We start from the raw sequence: 24,962 nt of genomic DNA, 5'->3' as shown, positions 1-24,962 counted from the left end.
AACAAAAGTTGTTTCTCCATTAGTGCAATTTAGAATTTGTGGCAAAATATTGACTTTGTGGAAAGTAGATGAAACAGTTTGTGTCCATTGAAGAGGATGTAAAGCAGCAGATGGAAAGGATGACAGTGTGGAATAATTGACATGCAAAGAGCTGCTAAAGAAAGGTTCTGTGTGAAAATAATAATGTTTTTCCTAGTTTTGAGTGGGATTTTTGGGGTTGTTCTGTGCAGAGCCAGGAGCTGGACTCGATGATCCTTGTGTTCCTTTCCAAATCAGGATATTCTATGGTTTATTTTTTTTTCTGTCATGTTGGGAAACAGGTCTAGAGACAAAGGGATGCAACAGGATCTCTCTTTAATTTCCCTGTGATTTATCTGGGGAAAATTCTGGGACAGATAAGGGACAGGTAAGGAACTGAGGAGCTGCTTTGTTCCCAAGTAAAAGCAGCACAACAAAGCCCTGAGAAAAACTCTGCTCAGCCTGAAATGTCTTTCAACTGCTGTGAAACAGCACTGAGCACTCTCAGCCAGACCAGTGCCAGCAGAAAATCTGCAGCTCTGAACTTCTTCAAGGCAGGTTTGAATAACAAAGTTCAGAGGTGTGTGTGGGAAACGCTTTGTGATGTTTACTTAGGTAGAAATATTACTTAGCAACAGCTTCCTGTAATTTTTATGTGCTGGGAATTTCTGTAACCACGAGCTTGGTTTTATTACCTTTGTATGGGAAAGGGGTCTTGAAGCACTGAGCAGACTCAGCCAACCTCAAGGGCAAAGATATTTTTAAAGCTTCAAACACAAAGGAAATTTTTCCAGTTGCTACTACATGAAGTGGAAGTGCTCCTTTTATTTGGAGATCTGATAAGGGTTTGCCTTTTTTGCTTTTCCCTTGCTCTGACAAATGCCAGATGGGAACTGACACCTGATAATCTCCCTGGGGTGTCTGTGCTGACCCTGCCAAGCTCTGGTTTTATTGAGGGGCACTGGTGACACTTTGCCAGCCCTGAGACATCCTAAACTAATTCACTTGAGCTTATTAAGAGTAGTTAAGAGATTTATGGTGCTTGGGGGTTGTGATAGAGCCCAGAGTTGGGGAAAAGGGGTGGAAACAATCCCTCCTATAAATGACTGTGCTCCTTTGGAAACACCAAACAAAACTGGGGGAAAACTGGAGCAGCTTTTCTCCACTGAGCTGGGTGATGCAAGGCTCTAGGATTTCAATACAGGGTCTCAGCTTGCTGAGAAATCCCCATGGGTGCAGCTGAGCTGATGGTTCATCAGGTTCTTCACTGCTGCACCTTTACTTAAATTTGGGGTGGGAAATGAAGATTTCCTGTCCTGCCCCAGTTCCTTGAGAAGGAACTGTCTGACCCATGTCATCTTTGGAAATGTAATTACACAGAGAATTCCTCCCCATAGCTCAGAGAGATCTGAATTCCTGTACAAAAGTCTTGTCAAGACAAAAGATTTGAAGAGTTAAAAAGGAGAATGAGGTATTTTGCTGCTGATATGGTAAAAACTGGGAAATTCTTCACCTTGTTTGCTTCAAGCTGCTATTTTAATTCTTTCACCCTTAGCCTTTCCCAAAACCACTTGATCTTTGGGTTGGTGTCTGGGCCCTTGAGGAGGCTGAGAGGAGTTCCATGCAGTGGTTCAGCACTGAGGATACTCAGGGTGTTTTAAATCTCTGTCTGCTCCTGGCATTGGCTCCTTGGCAGTTCCAAGGGTGCTTCAGGAAGAACTTTTCCCCCTTCAGCAGCAGTTCCAAGTTCCCTTTTTTTGCTTCAACAATGGAACCTGCACTACCCCTTGTTAGATGAAAAGCAGGAGATCTGGCAGGCACATTCTTTGGAAAATGCTGCTCTCTGGGTGTGCGAGGGGAAGTCAGAGAATGTAAAAAATAATAATAATAATAATAATAATAATAGTGAGTGACAGAGTTAACATGTGTTGGTACTGCATGAATGGGAGAGCAGGAAATGGTTCACCTGGTGTGATGTGTTTGCTCAGGGAGGAGGAGGAGATGTGTTTCATTCAGAGCAAATCCTGCTGATGTTCAGGGTGCTTGTGTATTCTGTGTGTTTTCCTTCCTTTACACCTCCTTCAGGAAGGCAGGGCAATGAAATTCTGCATTTTAAATCCTTTAATTAATTGTAAAAGTATTCTAAATGGTGTGCAATTCAGTTGTCCCTTCTTGGATTTAGGCAGAATGAGCAGAATAAATGTAAGCTGTGTGATGGGACAACAGTCTCTGATTTTACAGGGAAGGGACTGGAAATCTTTGTTGTTCAAGGCTGTGAAGGGATTGTGAGCTGTTGGGTCTGTACAAAGAAGTGCATTCAGAGTGTGTGAGCAGACCAACTGAAATATGTCACTTGGCAAAGCTCTCTGAAACATCTTTTCCTATCAGGAATTGGATTTGACAGGGATTGCCTCTGTAAATAATTGCTGTGCTTAAAAAAATCCCAACAAAACACAAAAAAAAGGTCAAAACCCCCCAGGTGTGACCAGCACAAAGATTGTTTCTAACTGAAAGGTTGAGGATTTGAGGATTTCAGGACCTTTTGATTAATTACAGAGCTGGGGAACAACCAGCCGTGTCCTGGAGGAAGCAACACTCACCCTCCTCTCAGCTTCTAACAATAGTTGGGTACAAGTTCAATGATCAGGCTTCCCAATTATATCCTATAATTGTCTGCAAATTCCCATTGAGGGCTGTGAATGAACTCGCTGGGATGCTTGTGCTGCTTCATTAAGGCTGGTGGTAGGTGGGAAAGGAAAGAAAGCTGGGGCAGGGCAAGTTGTGGGGGTCCTGGCTGGGACTGCCTGCTTGGGATGAGCCTGTGGGTGTTGCAGCTCCTGCTCTGAGCCCGGTTTTTGTCTGGCATTGCAGAAGTGTGCAGGGAGATGTGGATCCCAGCCACTGCCCTGTCTTTATCTCACATTTCTGGCTGAGGGTGCTGGGGGCACGGGCTGACGTCGCTGCAGGTTGTCAGCCTGGCTTTCCTTCTGCCTTGTGACATGGAAAACAAACAGAGAATTAACTTTGGCTCCTGCAGTGCTGGCTGAGGGCTTTAATGGTTTTGTGAGAAGAGTCTGGATTCCTCGTGAATCTGGGTTTGAACTGACAGACCAGGGCAGGCTCCTGCTCTTGTCCAGAAAGTTTTCTAGCTGGAATTGGATGTGTGTACTGAGGAGCTTCTGTACCCTCAGTAGGAATTCCCTAGTTTGAGCTGGTGTTTCTTTCCCTGCCTCCTGGGACCTGGAGGGGGAAGGCTCTGAGGAAGATGATGTTTTGAAGGAAATCCCACCAAAAGGTTGGAAGGAAAGTCCAGTTAGAAAAGCAGTCAGCAGAATGTTGGGATTCATTCTCCTCAGCACGTTTCTAAAGAACTCAGGGTCTGCATGGCTTTGGTGCACTCCAGAAAGAGAAATGGGATTTTAATCACGTGGATCAGGTCAGAGGTGCTTTTCCAAGCATACCAAGAGCTGCTGCTCCACTGGAATTGTAACTCAGGCAGTTTCAGCTTTTGCAGAGCTCAGCTCCCAGCCTGCAGTTGCTGATGCACTGGCAGGTGCTGGGTGGGTGAAGTGTCAGGAATTGTCACCCCTCTCAGGAATTATGCCTCATTCACAGGCCTAAGAGGGAGTCAGATATTTAGCCCTATTGGTCTGATGAAGAGTGGATAACTTGCAAGGTCTTTTTAGTCAGTTTTCAGTGCAGTTTGGAGGCTTCTGGAGCTGCACACATCGAGCTCTGGTCACTTAGGAGCAGTGCTGGTGTGTGGCCACGCTGGAATTTCAGGCCCTGATGTGATGAGCTGAGCCTGAGCTCAGCTGACAGCACAAGACTGATGGTTTTAAGTGAGACTTAAGGGAACTTAGGGGGCAGGTTTGTCAGAGGTCAGAGCAAACACCTGTGAGGTTCTGCCTTGCTGCTCCTCTCAGCTCACTCTGCTCTGACCCCTGGGCACAATTCCTCATTTATGGCTTTTAAAATGTGAATTGTCTGGGGCAGGGAGGGAGGAGGTTGGTCCTGGTGTGTTCATCAAAGCAAAGCCTGTTGGACTGTGGGGTGTGAGGAGGGGAGGGGAGCAGGCAGGTTTGGAGTTGTGCAGCCCTAATTTCCAGCCCAATTTTTGATGTTTTTCTCTGGTTTTGTAGCTGTGGGAGTTGAATTATGCTGGGAGCATCCAGCATTACTGCACTGCAAGGGTCTGACCCCATGAGCTGGGGTCTCAGGGCAGGAGCTTGGGCTCTCCACAGCTCCAGAGGGGCAGGAGCAGACACTCCTTCCCTGTGGAGAGGGAGGAGTTGGGTGCTGGGATGTGATGCTCTCACAGAGCACTTTGATGACACAAAATGGGCTGATTGCTGGCTGATTTTCCCCCGTGGATGTGAACATCCCAAGTGTGACCCTGGGTGTTGCAGGGATGGATTATTTGGGGTCAGGGATGGATTATTTGGGGTCTGTTCAGAGCTGCTGAACTTGGCAGTGACTTCCCCTAACGTGAGTGAGGCAATGTCAGTTCTGAGCTGTTTGCTCTGAAATATCTGCAGGAACTGAGAGCTCACTCAGCAACCTGCAGCTAAAAAGTCAAGTTGCAGCTCTTGCACTGACCTGGGCCCTGGGAAATCCCTCACACAGAGGCTGCAGACAAACTCTGTCGTATCAGCAGCGTTGTGAGATTGGTAAAGTACATAAAGAGTGTTTGCACTCGAAGGTGGGCTTGATTAGAAATCTCAGGAATTGTGCAGGAAGCCTTATCCCTGTGTGTTGGTTTCCCAGGAGTAGGGCACGTGCAATTCCACAGACATCACAGGATAACAAAACATTCTTCTGTTTCCATTTTCAACTTCATTGAGCACATCCATGTTGCGTTATGGCACTGCAAGGATTTTAATACTTCATGAGCAATGAAAGGGTTCATTAAAATTTGAGTATCAGACAAATGTTCTTCTTGTCTTTTCTGCAAAGACAATCCAATTATATTCTCTGGGTAGTGCAAACATAGAGCAGTGATTTAATGAAATGAACAGGGCTGGTTTTTTCTGGTCTTCAATCTTTTCTGCATGTCATCTTTCTGAAGTCAGGCTGATGTGTTTACACAGCTTCAGTTTGGGATGGAAGAGTCCAAGAGCTCCCTCTAAGTACCCCTCAAAGCTCCCAAAAGCCAGAGAGGAAATGGAGCTCCTCAGTGTGATGTCTGAGTGTCTGAAAGTCTCGCCCAGTGGAGCCTTAACAGGGCTTAAAGGAATAAGGCTTTTGTTTTAAAACAGTACTTGAAGGGAAGCCTTTAAAGCTCAATAAAGTATTTCTCTGTTCATTCAGATCTGTGGATTTTAGGCTCTGGGAATCTGAGCACTCTGTTTCTGGCAAGGGGAGCATTGCACACAGGACAGTCTTACCTGGAGACTTCAGGATGAGGCAGTTTATGTCGAAACTTTATATGAAACAACTTCTCACCTCAGCAGCATCTTGACAATTATTAAATCAGCAAAATAAATGCCATGTGTAGATTTTCCTTAGGCTTCTCCTCCACACTCCAATGACCTTATCTCCAGAGCTGCTTAAATAATTTGTGGAGTGTTTGGCTGCTCTCTCAGCGCTTGGATATCGAGTTTCTAGTCCACCAAACCAGTCCATTGGAACTGGGTATCTGCACTGAGTGTCAGTTTTTGTTCTGGGAAACATGAAATGTTCTGCTCTGAGCCTGTACAGTGTGTGAATTTGGTGGGTGTGATAAGAAAAACGTCCCCGTGTTTTGCATGGCTCCGGCGGCCAGAGGAGGAGCAGCCTCGTGATGCTCTTTGCTCATCAGCACCAGGGAAGAGTTGTTTTTCCACATGCTCTAATCTGTGATAACAAAAAGAACTTCAGATTGTGTTTTTCAGAGGCACTGTGGGTCTCCCAGTGCTCAGATTTGCCTGTGACTCTCTCTGCTGTGTGTCTGTCCACCCAGAGCCTGATTTGCAGTGGCTCTGGTTCAGATCCACGCCTTGTTCTGCTGCTGGAGGAGGCTGAGCAGGACCCAGCAGTCAGCTGGAACCCAGGGTTTTGTTTTCCTTCGTGCTGTTCTGGCTGTTCTGCAGAGGGTTGAGTGCTGGATGTGCACTGGGGCACTGCCAGTCTCTTCCTGCCACTGACAGGTTTTGTGTCTCTCTTTGTGACCTCCATAAACTTCAGCCGGACAATGCAGGAAGGGATTTGAGGCAAAATTTAACTTCAGTGCAGATTTAGACAAACAACCAACAGAAATGTCTTAGGCAGAGTATTTGAGGTGGGCTTGGACAGGAGGATGGACTGGGTGGCATCTCCAAAACTCCTTGGGCTCCCTTCCATTGGCAGATTGATTGCAGTGCCAGGAGCTCTGAGCTGAGACTTGAAACCTCTGGAGTTTGGTGAAGAAAAAAGCTCTTTGTCCTTGGAGAAACTGATCTGGCTTCAGGTTACTTGTAGAGGAGAGTCCCATCTCTTTTTCTTGCTTGGTAATGCTGATTTGTGTCATTTTTTTCCCCCAGAGGGCTCTCTGCATTGTAAGGTGATTTCCCCAGTAACTGCCCCATGAGGGATCTGCAGGTGTGTGGCTGTGGCATCAATTAGAGAGCTCTGAATAATCCTAATTGCTCTGCAGTGGACAATGCTGATGGCAGCTGGTGATTAGACCACATCTGAGTCCTGTGCTGATAAAGTGAAGGTTTTTAGCACCGTGGCACACGCCTGCAGGGGTGGGGGATGTCAGCAGATCCTGTTCCTCCGCTGGCCCAGCATAGATAATGGGATTTTCACTACTCCTGCACTTCCCTGTGACCTCAGTGACAGCCAGTTTTATTTGAAGAGCTTCCCAGTGTGTGAAATAAAGCAGAAATTTTCACAATTCTGACCATTGACAGTTGGAGCCATCAACTGTTGTAGAAGGAGGATTGAGAATCCAAGATCTCCCGAGCTCAGGGTAACTTTGGATGATTCAGTTCCCCTGCTGTTGGCCTTGTTGAGATGGCACAACTAGTTTGGCATTAAATGCCTTCAGATTACAACTTTCTCTTGCGTAATTTACAAGGAGAGATAAATTAATGGCCTCCAAGGGTGGCTTGTGCAATGTAGTTAATGGTTTTTGTGCTCATCTCCAGTCGTTTGGTTTTCCTCAGGGTTGTGTTTGTGTGACTTTTGGTCATTTTTATCATTTCTCATTTGGCATCCGGGTTAGAGCAGCAGAGGGATGTGGCACAGTCACAAAAACTCCAGGGATGAGTGTGTTTGTGAGGAGAAGCTGGGAAGAGCCAAGCTGGAGAATCTGTGCAGTGCCACATTGGTATACAGTGAATTACTTGAAAATGGGCATTGCTGGTATGCCAAGGATGACGAGGGCGAGTAGTAAATAAAAATACATTGCACATTGCTTGGCTCTGCAGGCAAACAGTATCTATTTCTGTCCTGCTAAGGAAATTCTTATGCCTCGAAATAAACTGTGGCAAGCTTGTGTAGAGCTCTGGGCAAACAGGGGAGGGAGTGCAGAGGAATGGGCAGGAGCTGAGTGAGGAGGCCACACCTCGAGGAGTTGAGACAATTTTATGCAGAATATGGATTTGATACTGGCTGACATGATACTGCATCTGCTTCTCCTTTCCACAGTTCAGATGTTGCTTTGGAAAAAATTCCTGTAGGCTCAGGGGAAGCTGAAGTGACACCTGGAGAGTGTATGGAGGCTCAGGAGGAAATCAGTGGAGGATGGATGTGTCAGTGCTCCTGGTGAGCCTGGCTTTGGGCAGTGACTGTGCACTGAACAGTTCTTGCACCCTGCTAATTTCAGAAAAAAAAAAAAATCTGTTTGGTAGAGCCAGCTAACTCTGCTTCCCAGGGAAATCCACCTTTCTTTGCACACCTGGCCTTCAGGTGATGCTTTGCCTTTCTCTCTCTGGAAGGTGAGGCAGGAAGGGGGATCTGGAGCAAGAAAGGAGGATCTGGAGTGATCCCCTTCCTTTTCCCTCTCTCTTTGTTCTCAGTCTCATCACCCACAAACTCAAATTTGGTTTCAGTATTGATGTTTACAATCCATGACTGCGCCATGAAATCTGCCCAGATTAAAATCTTAACCTCTGCCTGACATTTCTGTGTGGATCATTAGTTATCAGCATAATCTCCTTGTGGTTAATCTTATACTTCCTCCCATTCCATTGCCTTTCTCAGTTATGGACAGCTCCATTTTTGCTGGAAACTCTGCCTCTGTTTTGGTGTAGATTTGTTGTTTTCTGTGCTGGGATTACGTTTATATAACGTATCTAAAATTCCATCTTTCCTCATCCCCACGTGGCAGCATAGCTTTCATTCTTTCATGCCTTGTTTACTACAACATCCTTCCCCCTGGCCTTGAGGAAGGAATCTTGTCCCTCCCTTATCTCTGCAGAAAGCAGAGCTTGGATGTTTTGCCTCGTGCCCTGATCCTATCATCACTCCTCATTTTCAGGATGGGCTTTGTAGGTAAAAGTAATAACCTGGCTTTGGAAAAATCAGATGGACCTTGCTCTTAAACCATCACCAAGTCCTTGTGTGTATCTCCATTTGTCTCTGTTTCCTATCAGCTCCTAGAATCACAGAATCATGGAATATCCTGAGCTGGAAGGGACCCTCAAGGACCATCACTTATTTTTAGGACATGCCTGGACCACTTTGCTGTGATTTGGGGTTGCAGGGAGTGAGCAGGTTTGGCAGGAGCAGGTTGAAGTGAACAGGGATGTTTACAAGATGCTGTACATTGGAGAGTAATAAATAGTTAAATATTAACAGGAAGCTTTCATGAGGCTCCCAGGTGGCATCAACCGTTGGATGATAACAACAAATCCTTGGGTTGTAATAAAGGTTGAAATTTAACAAACCATAACAACAACAAAAAAACCACAACATTATTGTTGTGAGTAAAATTACAATCAAAACTTTACCAGGGAAATGCCCCAGATTAACGTTAAAGATTCTGGTCTTGGTCTAAATTACAAATCATCTCTTCTGCTGTGCAGAATGAAATACAATATTTTACCTGAAGATGTGGTGTCAGTTTTGGGACTGGCATATTAAAAAACCCCAGCTGCCAAGCAGAGGTGGGTGGTTATTTCTGATGCCTTCCCCTAAGCTGCCATGTAATTTTGAACACAAAGTACAAGGAGCAGGCTTGACCTGCTTGCCAGAGAATGGCACAAGAGCACTGTTGTAGACACTGGGTGAAGTATTTACAGCTTCTGGTGGCTGTCCTGGGGTGCACTTTGTGACACTTGTCCCACCTTCAACAGTTGCTGCTGTGTTTTCAAATCAAACTCTGTGTTTTGGTGCTTGGGGCTCAATTGCCAACAGCTTTGCTTGATTTCTGCAAGTTGTTTGTACCTGCATGGAGAATCAGCTCGATTGAAAGGTGCCAGGAGAATGAAAACAGACCTAGTCTTGAGTTTTAGTTTCTTTATTAATTAATTTTCTTTCCAGTCTGAGGTGCTTTGCTCTGTAAGTCCAGTTCAGGAGGGGTTTGCACATCACTGCTTAAAATGCACAAAAGGAAAATGTTTCTTTGATCTTTGTTCTGTCTGGGCAATATTAGGGATACCTGGGTGGGAAACTTCCAGGTCTCTGTATAAATAGTTGGGGTGACAGAGGAGAGCAGGAGTGGAAACCTTCAAGGGAGAGAAACAGAAATGTCTAAAAAATCCATGACAATGGGAGTCTGTCCTGAGGGTTCAGTGGAAGAAGATGAGGGCCTTCCATAGCTGAGGTTTGTAGCCCAAGAAGTCCTGTCCCCAAAAATAAGAGATGATATTGGTGTCCCCCCAAAATAAGAGATGATATTGGTGTCCCCCCAAAATAAGAGATGATATTGGGCTGTCAGACTCCATCCATAGAATCTGGATTTGCACAGGACTTGGCACACCTGGGCCCTGCCTTGTGTCTCAGTGTGGAGCTGGAGAAGCTCTCTGGCAAAGCTTTCACTTCCTGAGAAGATGAAGAGCCAGTGACCAGAGGCATTGTGAGCCCATGGAGGTTGATGACTCCTCCAGGTTTCACCACATTGAGATGATTTACATATATTTTATATATTAAATAACCAAAATGTGTGTGTTTACATGTGTGAGAGCTCCTCTTACCCTGTTTCCCATATTGCTTTCATAGCTCTCATAGGAGCAAATGTGTATTTACTATGTAAAAATGGCCCAGCAGCAGGTGTAGTGCAGAAGATATGAATTACTCCTCAGTTTAAACAGCAGAAGGTTGGCACAGAGGAGGCTGTGTCTGCAGAGTTCTCCTGTTATCTATCTGCCCCTTTCCTCTGTAAACAACTGAGCTCAACCTTTCCCATATCTCCATTCAACAACTTCTTCCACTATCATGGCAGGACAAGGTGGCACAAGGCTCCAAACTCTTTTATCTGGTCTAAACTCACATTTGCTGATCTGTGCAAACCCAGAGCACTGGGAATATTTCTCTGTCTGCTCTGGGGTGCCCTGACCCCCAGGGGAGCACTGACTTTGACCCTCATTCATGGAGAAGGTTTCCCAGACTTCAAGATAGACTGGAATCCACAAAAGTGTGAAATAGATTATAGAGAGTAGTGTAGGGTGAGAAATTTGGGATTTTTAGGATGTTGTGGATGGAAGCAAGATGGAGGGCACAGGGTGCTGTCCTGGGTTCCTTCTTCATGCTTCTTCTTCCTCCTTCTCCATGGGTTTGGGGGGCATTTTGTAATTGGGCAGAAATTCTGCATTGTGGGCTCTGGGATCAGTTATTGGGTTAGAAGGGAAAATAATCCAGGTGTCAGTTCTTCATTGGACAGTTAAGTCTTAAAAGCCCTTGGAACAAGAGACTGTTGGCCATTTTGTGCCTTCTAATGAAAAGCTGCAGAACTCACAGCAGTGAGAGTGTTTTACTGATAAGAAATAATAAACACCTGAGTCCCAACGTGAACTACCATCTCAAGTGCCTTCACTGATCCTCACAGGTCCAGCATCCCCGTGGGTTTCATCTGTTCCTGCCTGGAAGTGGCTGGGTTGGAATATCTGAGACATCCCGTGTAGCTCCCCTTGAGCACGTAATTTGTGGAAGGCTTGGGAGGAGAAACAGGGTTTTTTTTTTCCCTTGTCCTTACTGATAGATGAGATAAGAGGTGTAATGTTGTCCTGAGAAATGTCAGTGGGAAGAGTTTCCTTGACGTTGTAGTGAGTGTGTTGTTTTTGGAAGTCACTGTCCATGGGAAGGGAGGCACCTGCAGTTAATTTTATCTGTTCCTGTGTAAATAGAGACCTCCTAACGTTCCCAGCTCGCAGTTCAGAGGGGTCATGGCATTATGTACTGTAATATCTTATTTTATAAATAACACTTTATTTTAGTGCTGATTGTAAAATCTGGGATTTATTTGGCACTTGCTCCTTCCCGAGCTGGTGCTGAGAACTGCAGCCCTTTGTTGTGGGTTACAGCCCTTGAGTCAATGCCTTTTGGAAGGGCTGTTCCTTGGTTGTCTTTGGGGAAAAGGAAGGGATGAGTGAGTGTTCTTAGAGCAGCTGAGCTCTGGGAAGAAGTGACATCAAATTTCCTTGAGCATCTCGTGATTATTTCCTGAATTTTGCTTGACCAGTGCCGGGCGTTGCCGGCAGGATTTTGGTATCACCGTGGTGGCTTCCTATTTTTTGTCTTCTTCTAGTTACTCCCTTGATTTTGTAGGCTCAGGAAGGGCTGGGGGAGCTGCTGTTGTTTGTCACCAAGGCAATCTAAAGTCCTTGTGCTTTTTACAGTCCACTGGAGCTCTCCAGCCCTGTCCCTCCCAGGCACGTTCCTGCTGCTGCTGCTGCTGAGGTTTGGGGTTTAGGTTTCTGCCTCTTTGGCCTCTGTGACATGAAGAAATAATTGAAGGAATAAGCCACAATGCAGTGGGGTTTGCAGTACACTGGTTTTCTTGCAGCAATCCTCCCTCTGCCCACTCCACTGTGGGTTTTAGATTTATTTTTTTTTTAGTCTTCACCAGACACAGTTTTGCTTAATTTAATAGCTGTTTTCAGCTTTTTGATAGATTCATGCACTGGGATTAGATGTTGTCTTTTTTCTATTGTTTTGAGTAAAATTACAATCAAAGCTTTACAGGGAAATGCCCCAAATGAACGTTAAAGATTCTGGTCTTGGTCTAAATGACAAGTCATCTCTTCTGCTGTACAGAATGAAATACAATATTTTGCCTAAAGATGTGGTGTCAGTTTTGTCTTCAGATCAAATAAATGCTCACAAGAAAGTAGATGATCAAGAGTGAAAGAATTAAAAATAGGTTTAGGGATAAAAATTACATTTATAGGACAAATGGCACTTAACAACTGCCTGAATTAGGGGTCTTCTTGACTGGAAAAGAATGAGAAAGAGCAAAAGCTATTGAGTAAAAAAATGCTGTGTAAGTACAAGAGGATTTCATACATGATTTTCTAAGGAGTAAGACCCATATGGATTTCCATAGCAGCAGTGCTGCTCAGCACTTGCAGCAGGAAGCAAGCCCAGGCTCTGTAGTACTAAATTAAGATCACATGCTTGCAACACACTGAGGAGTTACTGCCGGGGGTGATTAGTCCTTGGGTTTCCTTTTTATTTTTTTTCCCCTTTCCTTGTTGGTTTTGTTGTTGTTTAGAACCACAAGAACCCATTGCTGCGGAGGTCATTGCAGGGACTGCACCCTTAGGAAATGAAATTACAGTTCCCTCTGCAGCCCTACCTCAGGCAGGACTCTGTGTGCGTGGGGATAAATTCATGTCTCACATCTCGCAGCCATTTACAGTAAGAGAGGGAAAAAAGCCACGGGGACGTGCAGATCCTGTTTCTGTGGGGCTCTGCCTTTGGGTTCTGTGCCTGTGCCCATCATCCAACATGACACCAGGGCAGCCCTGGCACCAGGGCAGCCGTGGCACGGCCAAAAAAAGCCATTTTCAGCCAAAAAAAGCCATTTTCAGCCAAAAAAAGCCATTTTCAGCCAAAAAAAGCCATTTTCAGCCGTGGCAACGCCACGCTCCCTCCTGCCTTCCCCTCCAGCTTATAAACACCCCACGCCAATTAAACACCACAGAAGCCACGGCAGCCCTTCAGCTGCATGAAATGGCATGAAATGGCACGAGGCTGGTGATGTTTTGGGTGGTGGGAGGCCAGGGCTGGCTGGGAGCTGGCAGGGTTAAGGCTGTTTGCCTTGTGCAGATAGCGGGCGCTTGGCTCGGATGCCTCCCCTGCTCAGGCAGCAAATGCATTGGCTGAGGTTGAGGGCGGTTCTCCTGCCGCAGTTGTTTTGTGTCCTGGACTCCCTTGGATCTGGAGCCTCCTAATTGCCTTGTCTGTAATCAAAATAGAGTTTGTGTGAGCCAGGGGAGAGGAGCTGGTGGTGCGAGGAGAGTTTGGCCAGCTCGGCCGCTGGACACCCAGGGTGGCCCAGGTTGCCTCCACTGACCCCCATCCACGCACACAGGGTTTGTTATTTCACCCTAAAAAAATCACCTATATTCACAACAAATCAGTCCCAAAGCCATGTGGTGCCTGGACAGCACATGTGCAGCATCTTGATGTTGGTGTGTGTGGTTCAGAATTTGTCCTTAATGAACTGTGTTCCTCTTACCCAACCCAAACCTGGGTGAGCACCCAGTTGAGCTCACCCAGGATGTTGCTATCAAAACCCACCCAGCCTCAGAGAATCCCAAAGGAACAGCAAAGCTTATCCTGAATGGTGTTTTCCCCCCTCTTTTTAGGACAATTCACCATTTTATTAACAGAAAACAAGAAAAAAGACCAAACACCAAAGTTTTTAATAGCTTAATGCTTAATTGACTTGCCTGTTAAATACCTGGTTACCTGTGCTGGCTGGGGAATGTGTTTACAGTCTCAGTGAGGGTTGTTTCCACCTGGAGCACGGGGAAGTGGTGAAACACTGAGCGATCCGGAGGTGGAAATTCCTTTGCGCTGACTCCACGGCCGCCTGTCCCCCCCAGCTGGGCCCCAGCAGCACCAAGAAATGTCTGTTTGAATCTCTAATCAGAGAGCTTTGGGAAAAGCATTGTTCCCTCAGTCTTGGGAGCCACACTAGCAGAGTTAAATATTTATATCCCCCTGGAAGGACAGGTTGGAGCCCCTCGTGTCGCTGCGTTTCTCCACGGGTTTGTTCTTGTCAGGCTCTTGAGCAGCTTTGGGACAGGGTTTTGAGACATCCAGCTCCTCCAGGTGTGGGGAGGAGGTGTTGGGGTCCTGGTCAGCTTTGGGACAGGGGTTTGAGACATCCAGCTCCTCCAGGTGTGCTGAGGAGGTGTTGGGGTCTTGGTCAGCTTTGGGACAGGGGTCTGAGACACCCAGTTCCTCCAGGTGTGGTGAGGGGCTGTGCTGGGCAGCTTTGTCCTGGTCCATGGCCCCACAGCAGTTTTTGTGGTGGCTTCTGCCCCTACCCAGAGCAGCTGTTCCTTTGTCCCCTTGCTTGGGTTTGTGGAGTTCCCTTTGGACTTTCTGTGAGGAATGGGAGGAGTTGATTTTTTTTTTTCCCTGTGCTGGTTGCTCAGTCTCCCACAGCCTTGGCAGAAGCTGGGGGCTGTGGATGTCATGTCTGAACCTCTCCTGAGCCTCCCCACCTGCCAGAGCTCCTAAAAGCCACCTTAGAGTCACAGAATGTCCTGAGCTGGGAGGGACCCACAAAGATCCTTGAGTACAACCACCCCAAAAATCCCACCCTGAGCATCCCCGGGAGCCTTGTCCAACCATTCCTGGAGCTCTGGCAGCCTTGGGGTTGGGACCATTCCCTGGGGACCCAGGTTTTTTGTGCAAAAAGGCAAATCTCTGAGTGCCATGGCAATTATTGGGGTCTGCAGACCTCAGTGGAGAAGTGTAATGAGGTGCACAAACCTATTCATTGCTGACCTACAGCAAAAACCCAAACAAAACCTGTGTTTCTGGCCCGTCTGAGTGGCATAACCTGGAGTAACAGCTGCAAGAAGCCACAGAGAAAATCCTCTGGAGAGGTTTTACACGGCTTGAGGTGCTCTCTAGCATGCAGACTTTGATAATGTCATGACATCTGTTCAGGATCTTGGGTAATGAGGATTTGTACAAAATGGTGATTGAATTTCTGGTCTTGAGTGCTTAATGGAAAAAGAGCTGTTGCCTTGGGTGCTTTGCTTTCTTCGAGCTGTCTTTGAGACATCAAAAGCTGGCGGAACAGGAAAAAGAGAAACGTTAAGAATGGTTTAAAAATAGTTTAATTCTATCTTCTGGAAACCTTTGGAGTGGGGACTTCAGGCAGTTTCTGCCCTGTGAATACTTGCAGCTGAGTTCAAAATGTGTAAATAAGCACAGGGCTTTGAAGATTAGTTTCCATAACAAATTAAATAAAAATATTGTGTGACAGAATGTTAAGTAGGTGCCATGTGTCACCGGGTGCTTTGCATGAGGGCTGGCTTTTCCCAATTACCTGGCTGCTCCTTGGAAAACAAATGCTCTTTTGGATACTTGAAACTTTGGGCATGAAAGAGACAGGGGAAACCTCCCTTTGTGAGGAAATGCTGGTGAGGAACACTGAGAATTGTGCTGGCAGCACTCACCCTCCAGCTCCCACAAACCATTCCTGCATTTGCTGACCCCACTCCTGGGAGGAAGCAACCAGAGCAGGATTTCTTCCAGGACATCCCTGTCTCAGGGAAGGTGTGGGAGAAACAGCCCAGGCTTTCCCCCTGCTCACAAACCTTGATATTCCAGGCTGGAATTAGTAAATTTGATAGTGCTTTTGACTAAATTCTGGAATCTTCTGTTGCAAATCTTTCTAATAAACTGCAGCCAGGACACCTGGTGCTAGATTGTGCTCATCTGTGTATAACCATTTAAAACATCCATGTATAACCATTTAAAATATCCATGTATAACCATTTAAAATATCCATGTGTAACCATTTAAAACATCCATGTATAACCATTTAAAACATCCATGTCTAACCCATTTTATATTGAGTCTAATGCAGGGTGTTACCTGCAGGTTGCTGTTTGGCTGTTGCATTTCAGTCAAGTACTGCTTGTGACAGGTTCACAAAATAAGACCTAGAAAAGGGCAAAAAGTTGGAAAGGAAATTAATTTGAAGCACATTGCTGTGCTTTTTGTAATGGAGGAGTGATGCACAGAGAAAACACCTGCTCTGAAGGACAAACACAGAAGCAGTGAGATATTTGAGATTAAATTGTCCTTGTGGTAGAATTTCAGCTTTATCTATTTCACATTTCTTCAAGGGATTTATCAGGCTGGAGCAGACCAGAGGTTGCTCATCTTTACTACCTCATCTAGTCCTGCTTATTCCAAGAATGGCATTACCAGCTTTAACACACTTAATTCTGCAATCCCCTAACATGGGGCTGAGGGGGATTTTCTTCCTAACACAGCTGGGGGTTGGATCATCCCAGCATGTTGTGCTGTGGCTCCCACATGCTGCTCCTTTGGCTGGATAAAACTTGACCACATTCCACTGTTGGTCTGCTCAGGTGCCTTAACCAGAATTTAGAGATAATATTTTAGAATGGAGATAACATTTCACCTCTGAAATGTTATCTCTACCTCTGAACATCACTAAAATAATAAAATAAATAATAAATAAGTTAATAAAGCCCCTCCTGCCTGGACACTGAGTATTGGACTGAAAGCTGGGGAAATGTTGAGGCAGATGGTGTTAATTCAGGATTTATTGCTGTCTCCCTTCACCAGGGGGCTCAGGCAGGACATCAGGAGCTGCTCAGGTGTTCCCTCAGCACGCTCTGGTTTGGTGAGGACAAGGGGTGTCTTGATCTGCATCTTGGCAATTCACAGATCTCAAGGGCTGTGAGGATAAATCCAGTCCCTGTCCCCCATCTAAAGCTCTTCTTCCTGCTTCTGAAGCCCTGCTTGGCGTTGGTGTTGGCCCTTGGAGTGCTGATTTCAGCTCTGTTCTCTTTCCTGACATGGAGTTCTTGGTGTGTTCTGGGTCACAGAGTTGGGTTTGATCATTTCAGCCTCATCTGAACCTCTCAGGCTGAGCGTGGAGGTGCTGAGGGGCAGGACTGACCTTCCCTGGAGCTTCCCTGGGTGTTCATCCTGTCCCCCTGCTCCTCCCTGAGTCACTCACAGTGTTTGCTCTGCTTGGTTTGGAGTTCAAAGCCCAAACTGCTCATTAAAGCTGTTGTGGGGTGCTAAGTAATGAGCAATTAAAAGAAAATCCATAAAACCCTCAAGCAATAACACTCGTGGGTGCCTTCTTTGTGGACTTGTTGGGAGAGCCCCTGAAGAGCTCGTGTTGGTGCCAGGGCTTCCTCCAGGAAACCAGGGACAGCATGACAGACAGATGGGGAGCAAATCCTGATAAAGATGGAGGGTTGTGTAAAAGTGCTGTTGGACACGTGTGATTTGCAGTATTGCTGTAGGAAACTTCAGGTTTTTAAACTGAAAACCAAGAATTTTCTGTTTGAAACTGGCTGGGTCAGGCTGGGAAGCTCTTGGTGTGGAGTCTCATCACTCCTGAGCTTCAGAAATGACCCCAAGGCTCTCCTGGAGCCTCTTTGCTGGACTGAGGGAGTAGGAGCGCTCAGTTTTCTTCTTTTGAAGATGAGCATTGATGAGTTGTGAGGATGAATGGTAAGACTCCTCAAAAACGTTCCTAAAATGTGGCATTTACACAGAAAGGTGGAGATGAGGCAGAATTTGCACTGAAAGGTAGAGATGAGGCAAAATTTACAGAGAAAGGTGGAGATGAGGCAGAATTTACAGTGGAAGGTGGAGATGAGGCAGAATTTACAGAGAAAGGTGGAGATGAGGCAGAATTTACACAGAAAGGTGGAGATAAAGCAGAATTTGCACAGAAAGGTGGAGATGAGGCAGAATTTACAGTGGAAGGTGGAGATGAGGCAGAATTTACAGTGGAAGGTGGAGATGAGGCAGAATTTGCACTATGAGGTGGAGATGAGGCAGAATTTACAGTGGAAGCTGGAAATGAGGCAGAATTTGCACTATAAGGGGAGATGGGGCAGATTTTGCACTGAAAGCTGGAGATGAAGAAGAATTTGCACAGAAAGGTGGAGATGAGACAGAATTTACAGTGGAAGCTGGGGATGAGGCAGAATTGGCACTACAAGGTAGAGATGAGGCAGCATTTACACAGAAAGGTGGAGATGAGGCAGAATTTACAGTGGAAGCTGGAGATGAAGCAGAATTGGCACTATAAGGGAAGATGGGGCAGATTTTGCACTGAAAGCTGGAGATAAGGCAGAATTTGCACTATAAGGTAGAGATGAGGCAGAATTTATAGTGGAAGCTGGAGATGAGGCAGAATTTACACTGAAAGGTGGAGATGAGGCAGAATTTATAGTGGAAGCTGGAGATGAGGCAGAATTTACAGTGGAAGCTGGGGATGAGGCAGAATTTGCTCTATAAGGGGAGATGAGGCAGAATTTACACTGAAAGCTGGAGATGAGGCAGAATTTACAGTGGAAGCTGGAGATGAAGCAGAATTTGCACTATGAGGTGGAGATGAGGCAGAATTTACAGTGGAAGCTGGGGATGAGGCAGAATTGGCACTATAAGGGGAGATGGGGCAGATTTTGCACTGAAAGCTGGAGATGAGGCAGAATTTGCACTATGAGGTGGAGATGGAGCAGATTTTGCACAGAAGGCTGGAGATGAGGCAGAATTTGCTCTATAAGGGGAGATGGGGCAGATTTTGCACTGAAAGCTGGAGATGAGGCAGATGCTCCATGGCTGCCCCTTCGCACAGGAAGCTCCAGGACAAGCAGGACCAGGTGTCCCCTCTGTAATCTCTGAGGCCACCCGTGGCAGGCTCTCAGTGACACTCTCCTGGTGTTTCTCCCCAGTCTGTCCCCCTGGCTGCAAGTCGCAGGGCTGCACGGCGGACGGGCAGTGCTGCCACAGCGAGTGCCTGGGCGACTGCACGGAGCCCAACGACCCCTCCCGGTGCGTGGCCTGCCGCAACTTCTACCTGGCCGGGAGGTGTGTGGAGAGCTGTCCCCCTGGGCACTACCGCTTCGAGGGCTGGCGCTGCGTCACCTTCGCCTTCTGCCAGGAGCTGCACAACAAGTGCAGGAGCGCCCGCGAGTCGGGCTGCCACGTCATCCACAACAACGAGTGCGTGCACGAGTGCCCCTCGGGGTACATCATGAACTCCAGCAAGTGAGTAGCTGTGCAGGGAGAAAACTTGGGTGGGCTTTTCTCCTCCTTGGGCGCGGGGTTTGGGTGCGGGGTCGACAGCGGGAGTGGCGCTCATGTGCTGAGAATGTCGTGGTTTGGTGGTGGCGCCCCATGAAAATATATTCTCTCCAGTGTTTGCTGTGAGATGTGACCAGAAATAGAGCAAAGCAGGCTCCAGCTTAGGAATAAAGGAAAAAAAAACTTTATTAACTTACAATGTGTAAAAGAGACACGCAGAACTCAGAATGAAAACCTTCCAAAAACATTCTTCCTCCCCCCAACCAAATTTCCAGTAAATCGCAGTGAGACAAAAGGCAGAATTTGCACTGCTAAGTGGAGATGAGGCAAAATTTACACTGACAAGTGGAGATGGGGCATAATTTACACTGAAAGCTGGAGACAAGACAGAATTTCCACAGAAAGGTGGAGATGAGGCAGAATTTGCACTGGAAGGTGGAGATGAGGCAGAATTTGCACTGCTAAGTGGAGATGAGGCAGAATGTGCACTGGAAGGTGGAGATGAGGCAGAATTTGCACTGGAAGGTGGAGATGAGGCAAAATTTACACTGACAAGTGGAGATGGGGTAGAATTTACACTGAAAGCTGGAGACAAGACAGAATTTCCACAGAAAGGTGGAGATGAGACAGAATGTGCACAGAAAGGTGGAGATGAGGCAGAATTTACACTGGAAGGTGGAGATGAGGCAGAATTTGCACTGCTAAGTGGAGATGAGGCAGAATTTGCACTGCTAAGTGGAGATGAGGCAGAATTTGCACTGGAAGGTGGAGATGAGGCAGAATTTGCTCTGTCAAGTGGAGATGAGGCAGGGGATGAATGTCCTCTGTTTATTGACTTGAGAACCATCAGATTGAAAAACCCACGTGGGAAGAGCTCATGGCTGCTGGTGGGAGACTTTTATAGCCAGGGGAATGGGGGTGGAGGAAGAGGACCATGGCCAATGGAATACCAGGGAGGAGGGGTGAGGGGAAGGACTGACCAGGGGAGAGACCTCCAGCCCTGCTACTTAGCAGGGGAAAAAGGGGAAGAACGTGTGGTCAGAGGATACAAATCATGTGAACAGTGCAAATTACCAAACACCCTGTGCAAACAGCTAAATAACTGTTTTGTGCAATGCAACAATCTTCCTCATGCACCGTCCTTGAGAAGAACAGACAGACAAAGTAGAAACACACCACCTGCAGATTGTTTGTACTTGACAAGTTATCACATCCTTACAACTCCCTAAAAATTCTCACAAGCCATCTGAGAAACACTTGCTGTTTCTCTCTCTCTGTCCCATGGCATCCACACAGGAGTTGGAGCCATCACCTGGGCTGCTTTAATATGATTTACAAACTAATACCTTGCTAATTCAAGCCATTAAAAGCTCTCCCTGCCATGGGCTGGTGGTTTATTCTTCCCTTGCTTCCTGTCAAGTTTGGAAAAAGTGGGAAAGGGAGATGGAGAGAGGACAAGGAAGAGCATCCATGGCGTGGGAGGAGGGAGGTGGGCAGTGGAGAGGCTTTAGCAGCCCTGCTTCCCTCCCCTCTGTAGCAGCCTCGGGCCAGGGAGCCAGGCTGGAAAAGCACAGCAGGGAGAGGCCGTGGCTAATGAAGAGAGCACAGCGTCCTCGGAGTGCTCGTTCTCAGAATATCAGTCCCTCATCCCTGTAATTACTTTCATTGAGCAGGTTCAAGCTGTGCCAGACATAAATGCACAATGTAACAAACAAGTGTAGCACGAATCAAAGCAGGGAACAGTCATTCTGTCTATTCCCAGGGGGTTTTGACAAAGGAATTAAATAATTTATGGTGCTGAGCTGTTTATCACTGAAAACTTGGTTGTTTGTCCCGCATTACCATTCTAGATTGTGGTGAGTCAGATTTCCTATGAATATTGGTCACTTTGTGCTTGCATGCATTTGCTTCTGCCATAATAATTTCGGGGAATTTACTCCTAACAGGACTTTTTATGCCATTTCCTGTTTTGCTTTTCCAAAGAACCAACAAGCAGCCCCCAAAGTCGCTGTGCTGCTTGTGCAACAGCCCCGTGGCCTCTCCTGTGCTGTTCCAGGCTGCTGCCAGTGGGACCTCACAGCTCTGCTCCCTGCTTTTCCTAGAGCATTTCTTCCTCTGAACTAGTTGGGAACACATTCTTGTGGTGGTGTGACCAGGGCAAGCCATCAGCTCGTGCTATTTAAGCAGTATTTCCCCAGAGCACAAAGCACATTCTTGCCTTTTTTTAAAGCAACATTGTGTGCAGTCTGCAATCAGAGGATTCCCAGATGCAGGGCCAGCTCTCCTCTCATCAATTACACATTTGGTTAATGGTTTTGAGATGAATACTGGGCTGGGATTTGTTATCTTGAAAGCCCTGGGATGGAGAGCACTGGGCAGCATCGTGGCCAATTTCTTCTTCACAATAGTTCAGGTCACTTCATTTTGATTTGTAGGGAGGGATGGAATGATTCACATTTGAAGTGTGAAAGTGACAATTTAAGAGCATTTAAATTAATCAGCAGTTATTTTCAAGGCCAGGTTGGATGGGGCTTGGAGCAACCTGGTCCAGTGCAAGGTGTGGAAAGAGGTTAGAATGGGATGAGCTTTAAGATCCCTTCCAACCCAAACCATTCCACGATTCTGTGCCTCTCTTTGGAGTTCCTAAGAAGCGAACCCCACGCCGTATCACCACTTGAGATTGACCACACCCTGCTGGGGCCATCCTGCCTGACCCCTGCTCCCCTCCTGTGCTCTTTTGCAGCCTGCACTGCACGCCCTGTGCAGGGCCCTGCCCCAAGGTGTGTGACTTTGGCAAGGAGAAGACCATCGACTCGGTGACGTCGGCGCAGGAGCTGCGGGGCTGCACCGTGCTCAACGGCAGCCTGGTCATCAACATCCGCGGGGGAAGTAAGTGGGCACAGCCAGGCAACCCTCCCCCTTTCCTCTGAGCACCTCGGCCTCAGAGGGACCCAGAGAGACCAGCACAAAGCAGAGGCTTTCATCTGGCAGTTTTTGTTAATTGATTGTTGCAAGTTCTCCTGAATTAACATAAAGAAATGAAATACTAATGGTTATTAATTGTCACGTTTGCATTATCTGGAAAAATCCCTTCGCCCAGGATTTTTCTCCTGGGAAGATGAGAATCCTCATAAAAAGGAAAACAATTCTTATCTCATTTGCTTCTCCTGTGGTTTGCTCATGTGGAATGTGTTTGGGGATTGTTTGCCCACAGGGGATTGTTCCATTGGACTCTGCTGGGAGTTGTTTTCACTCTTTGGCCAGTCAGGGCCAAGCTCTGTCAGGACTCTGGAGAGAGTCAGGAGTTTTTCATTTTTATCTTTCTAGCATTTTAGCATAGTAAATATCCTTTCTGTATTCTTTAGTATAGTATAGTATAATATAGTATTCTTTATTATAATATAGTATTCTTTAATATAATACAGTATCATAAAATAATAAAGGAGCCTTCTGAGAAGATGGAGTCAGATTCATCATTCCTCCCTGCCACAAGGGTCTCAGCAAATACAATAATTAATATTGTTAAATATTAATGTTTGTGCTTTAATTGTTTCATATTCATGTTAATTGTTTAATATTCATGTTAATTGTTTAATATTCATGTAGCATGTGGGTATTTCTCTCTGTGATACCAGAAAGCTCTTCCCAATGTTTTCCTCTCTGTAGATAACATAGCAGCTGAGCTGGAAGCAAACCTTGGCTTGATAGAAGAGATCTCAGGTTACCTAAAAATCCGCCGCTCTTACGCCTTGGTTTCTCTTTCCTTTTTTCGGAAACTCCATCTGATCAGAGGAGAGACACTTGAAGCTGGGTGAGTTCTCTCAGAAGATGCTTTATTTTCATGTTTTGAAGTACTAGGAGTGCCACTTCTGTCAGGGTGATTTGTGTTGGGAAACAATTCCCAAGTTATTTTGAAATGTTCCTCTGCCCCTGGCTTGTGCCCTACCAGGGCAGAAAATTTACATTCATTTTTCTTTGGTGCCTGAATTAGTGCAAAAAGAGTTTTCCATGCATCCCCTCCCAACCTGTGTTTTCATTCTTCTGCTTTCAGGAATTATTCTTTTTATGCCTTGGACAACCAGAATCTTCGCCAGCTCTGGGACTGGAGCAAACACAACCTCACTATTGCACGGGGCAAACTCTTCTTCCACTACAACCCCAAGCTGTGCTTGTCAGAAATCCACAAGATGGAAGAGATCTCTGGCACTAAGGGGCGTCAGGAGAGGAATGACATAGCCCTGAAGACCAACGGGGATCAGGCCTCGTGTAAGAGTCTCAGACACAGCCTTGCTTCCCTTTCCTCTCCCTCTGCCTGGCTCTCCTCATGCTCCTCCTTCTCCCAGCCCAGCCCATGATGCTTTTCCTGGCTTTTTCATCCCTTTTCATCCCTTAGGTAAAGCAGAGATGTGCCCCTTGCCTGTGCACCCAGTGACACTGTGCCATGAGTCCCCGTGGGATCTCCCCCTGGCACCCTTGGTCCCACAAAACCCTGGGAGGTTTTTGGGGCTGGGAGTGTATTTATTGTGTCTTTTGGAAGAGTTTAGCACAGTGTAACCTCGGCCCAGGCTGGGACTTTGTGTTACTGCTGAGTACCTGATTAATAGTCATAATCTGCTTTTCCCATGTCATGAGGCAACATGGAATAAACACAGGAGAAACAGGATTTCCACCCATCCCTGCAGCCACGTGAGGCAATTGCCATGACAACAGGCAGGGAAAATTTTCCAACAATTTTTGCAATGCCTCTCTGAGGTTTTTCACCCAACAGCTTTCTTCAGGAACAACGATCAGAAGCTCCTGTGTCCACAAACAGCACAGGGTGGGCTTTGAGGTTGTGCTGCTGCTGCTGGGGTTCTGCAGACACTTACTTTGGCAGCAGTACTGCAAGAAATGCAGTCCTTCTGCACCCCCAGTCCTGCTGTTTGTTCCCTTTCTGTGCCACCAGCAATCCCCTTTCCCTGTTTGTACCAGGGCTCTCTTGTGGAAGTAACAGGGGCAGGAAAAACCCAGCTCTGTTCTGAGCTGGTGGTGTCTCTGCTCTGATTCATTCCCAGCCCCACAGAGCTTCACCTGCACACAGGGACAGGATCATGTGCAGGTGGTCAAGGGCCCCTTGGAACTCAGGATATTCTAGGAGGGACGTGGGGACAGGGGCAGTGACCCATCCATGCAGCATTCCATGATCCTGGGAGATGCTTGGCCAGGTATTGCCACCAAAAAGCCCAGCATGACTGAACTGGGATTTCAGAGCCAGGCTCACACCCTGCAGGGCAGCTTGGGTCATCCTGTGGCTTCACTGTCCCTCTGCTTTTGGGGACAGCACTGCCAGAAGAGCCCAAGGTCCTTTCCCACCCAGAACATTCCAGGGTTCTGTGATCTCCAGTCCTGTCCTTGTTGCCCCTCATTGATGCAGCTGTTTGTGAGCAGACCTAAAAAGTGAAGATCTTTCAGTTGACTCAGTTTCCTGGTCTGGTTTCCCACATATCAACACAGGCAGCCAGGCCAGCACAGAGGGAGAGGGGAATGCAATGGCTGTGACCTGAAACCTGGCAGGACCAGTGACAAACACACCCAGAGCCTCTGGGGCACCACAGCTCCAGCCTGGGCACAAGGAATCAGCTGTCTGTAAAGTTCATCTCCTCCCATGGGACACTGAAAAACTCTTCCCACATTGGGGATGAGCCTGAATTTGGGTAGATCCAGCTCTGCCTGTGGCTCCTGGGCTGGTGTTTGGTGTGAAGGCAGCTGGAGGAGACAGTTGCATT

General features: G+C 46.8%; 1 protein-coding gene across 1 annotated transcript in view; it reads left to right on the top strand.

Annotated features, from left to right (window-relative positions):
- INSR (insulin receptor) overlaps positions 1 to 24,962 on the top strand; it is a 63,193-nt gene that overhangs the window by 14,200 nt on the left and 24,031 nt on the right. Inside the window, exons 3-6 of the mRNA XM_059869921.1 lie at positions 18,846 to 19,161; positions 21,941 to 22,086; positions 22,864 to 23,008; positions 23,249 to 23,463. Of these exons, the coding sequence (XP_059725904.1) occupies positions 18,846 to 19,161; positions 21,941 to 22,086; positions 22,864 to 23,008; positions 23,249 to 23,463 (822 nt within the window). The remainder of the gene's footprint in view (positions 1 to 18,845; positions 19,162 to 21,940; positions 22,087 to 22,863; positions 23,009 to 23,248; positions 23,464 to 24,962) is intronic.

This window comes from Haemorhous mexicanus, chromosome 29 (genome assembly GCF_027477595.1).
Source record: "Haemorhous mexicanus isolate bHaeMex1 chromosome 29, bHaeMex1.pri, whole genome shotgun sequence".
Classification (NCBI taxonomy): domain Eukaryota; kingdom Metazoa; phylum Chordata; class Aves; order Passeriformes; family Fringillidae; genus Haemorhous; species Haemorhous mexicanus.
Note: the sequence above shows the minus strand (reverse complement) of the source record. Positions and strands in the feature narration are given on the sequence as shown.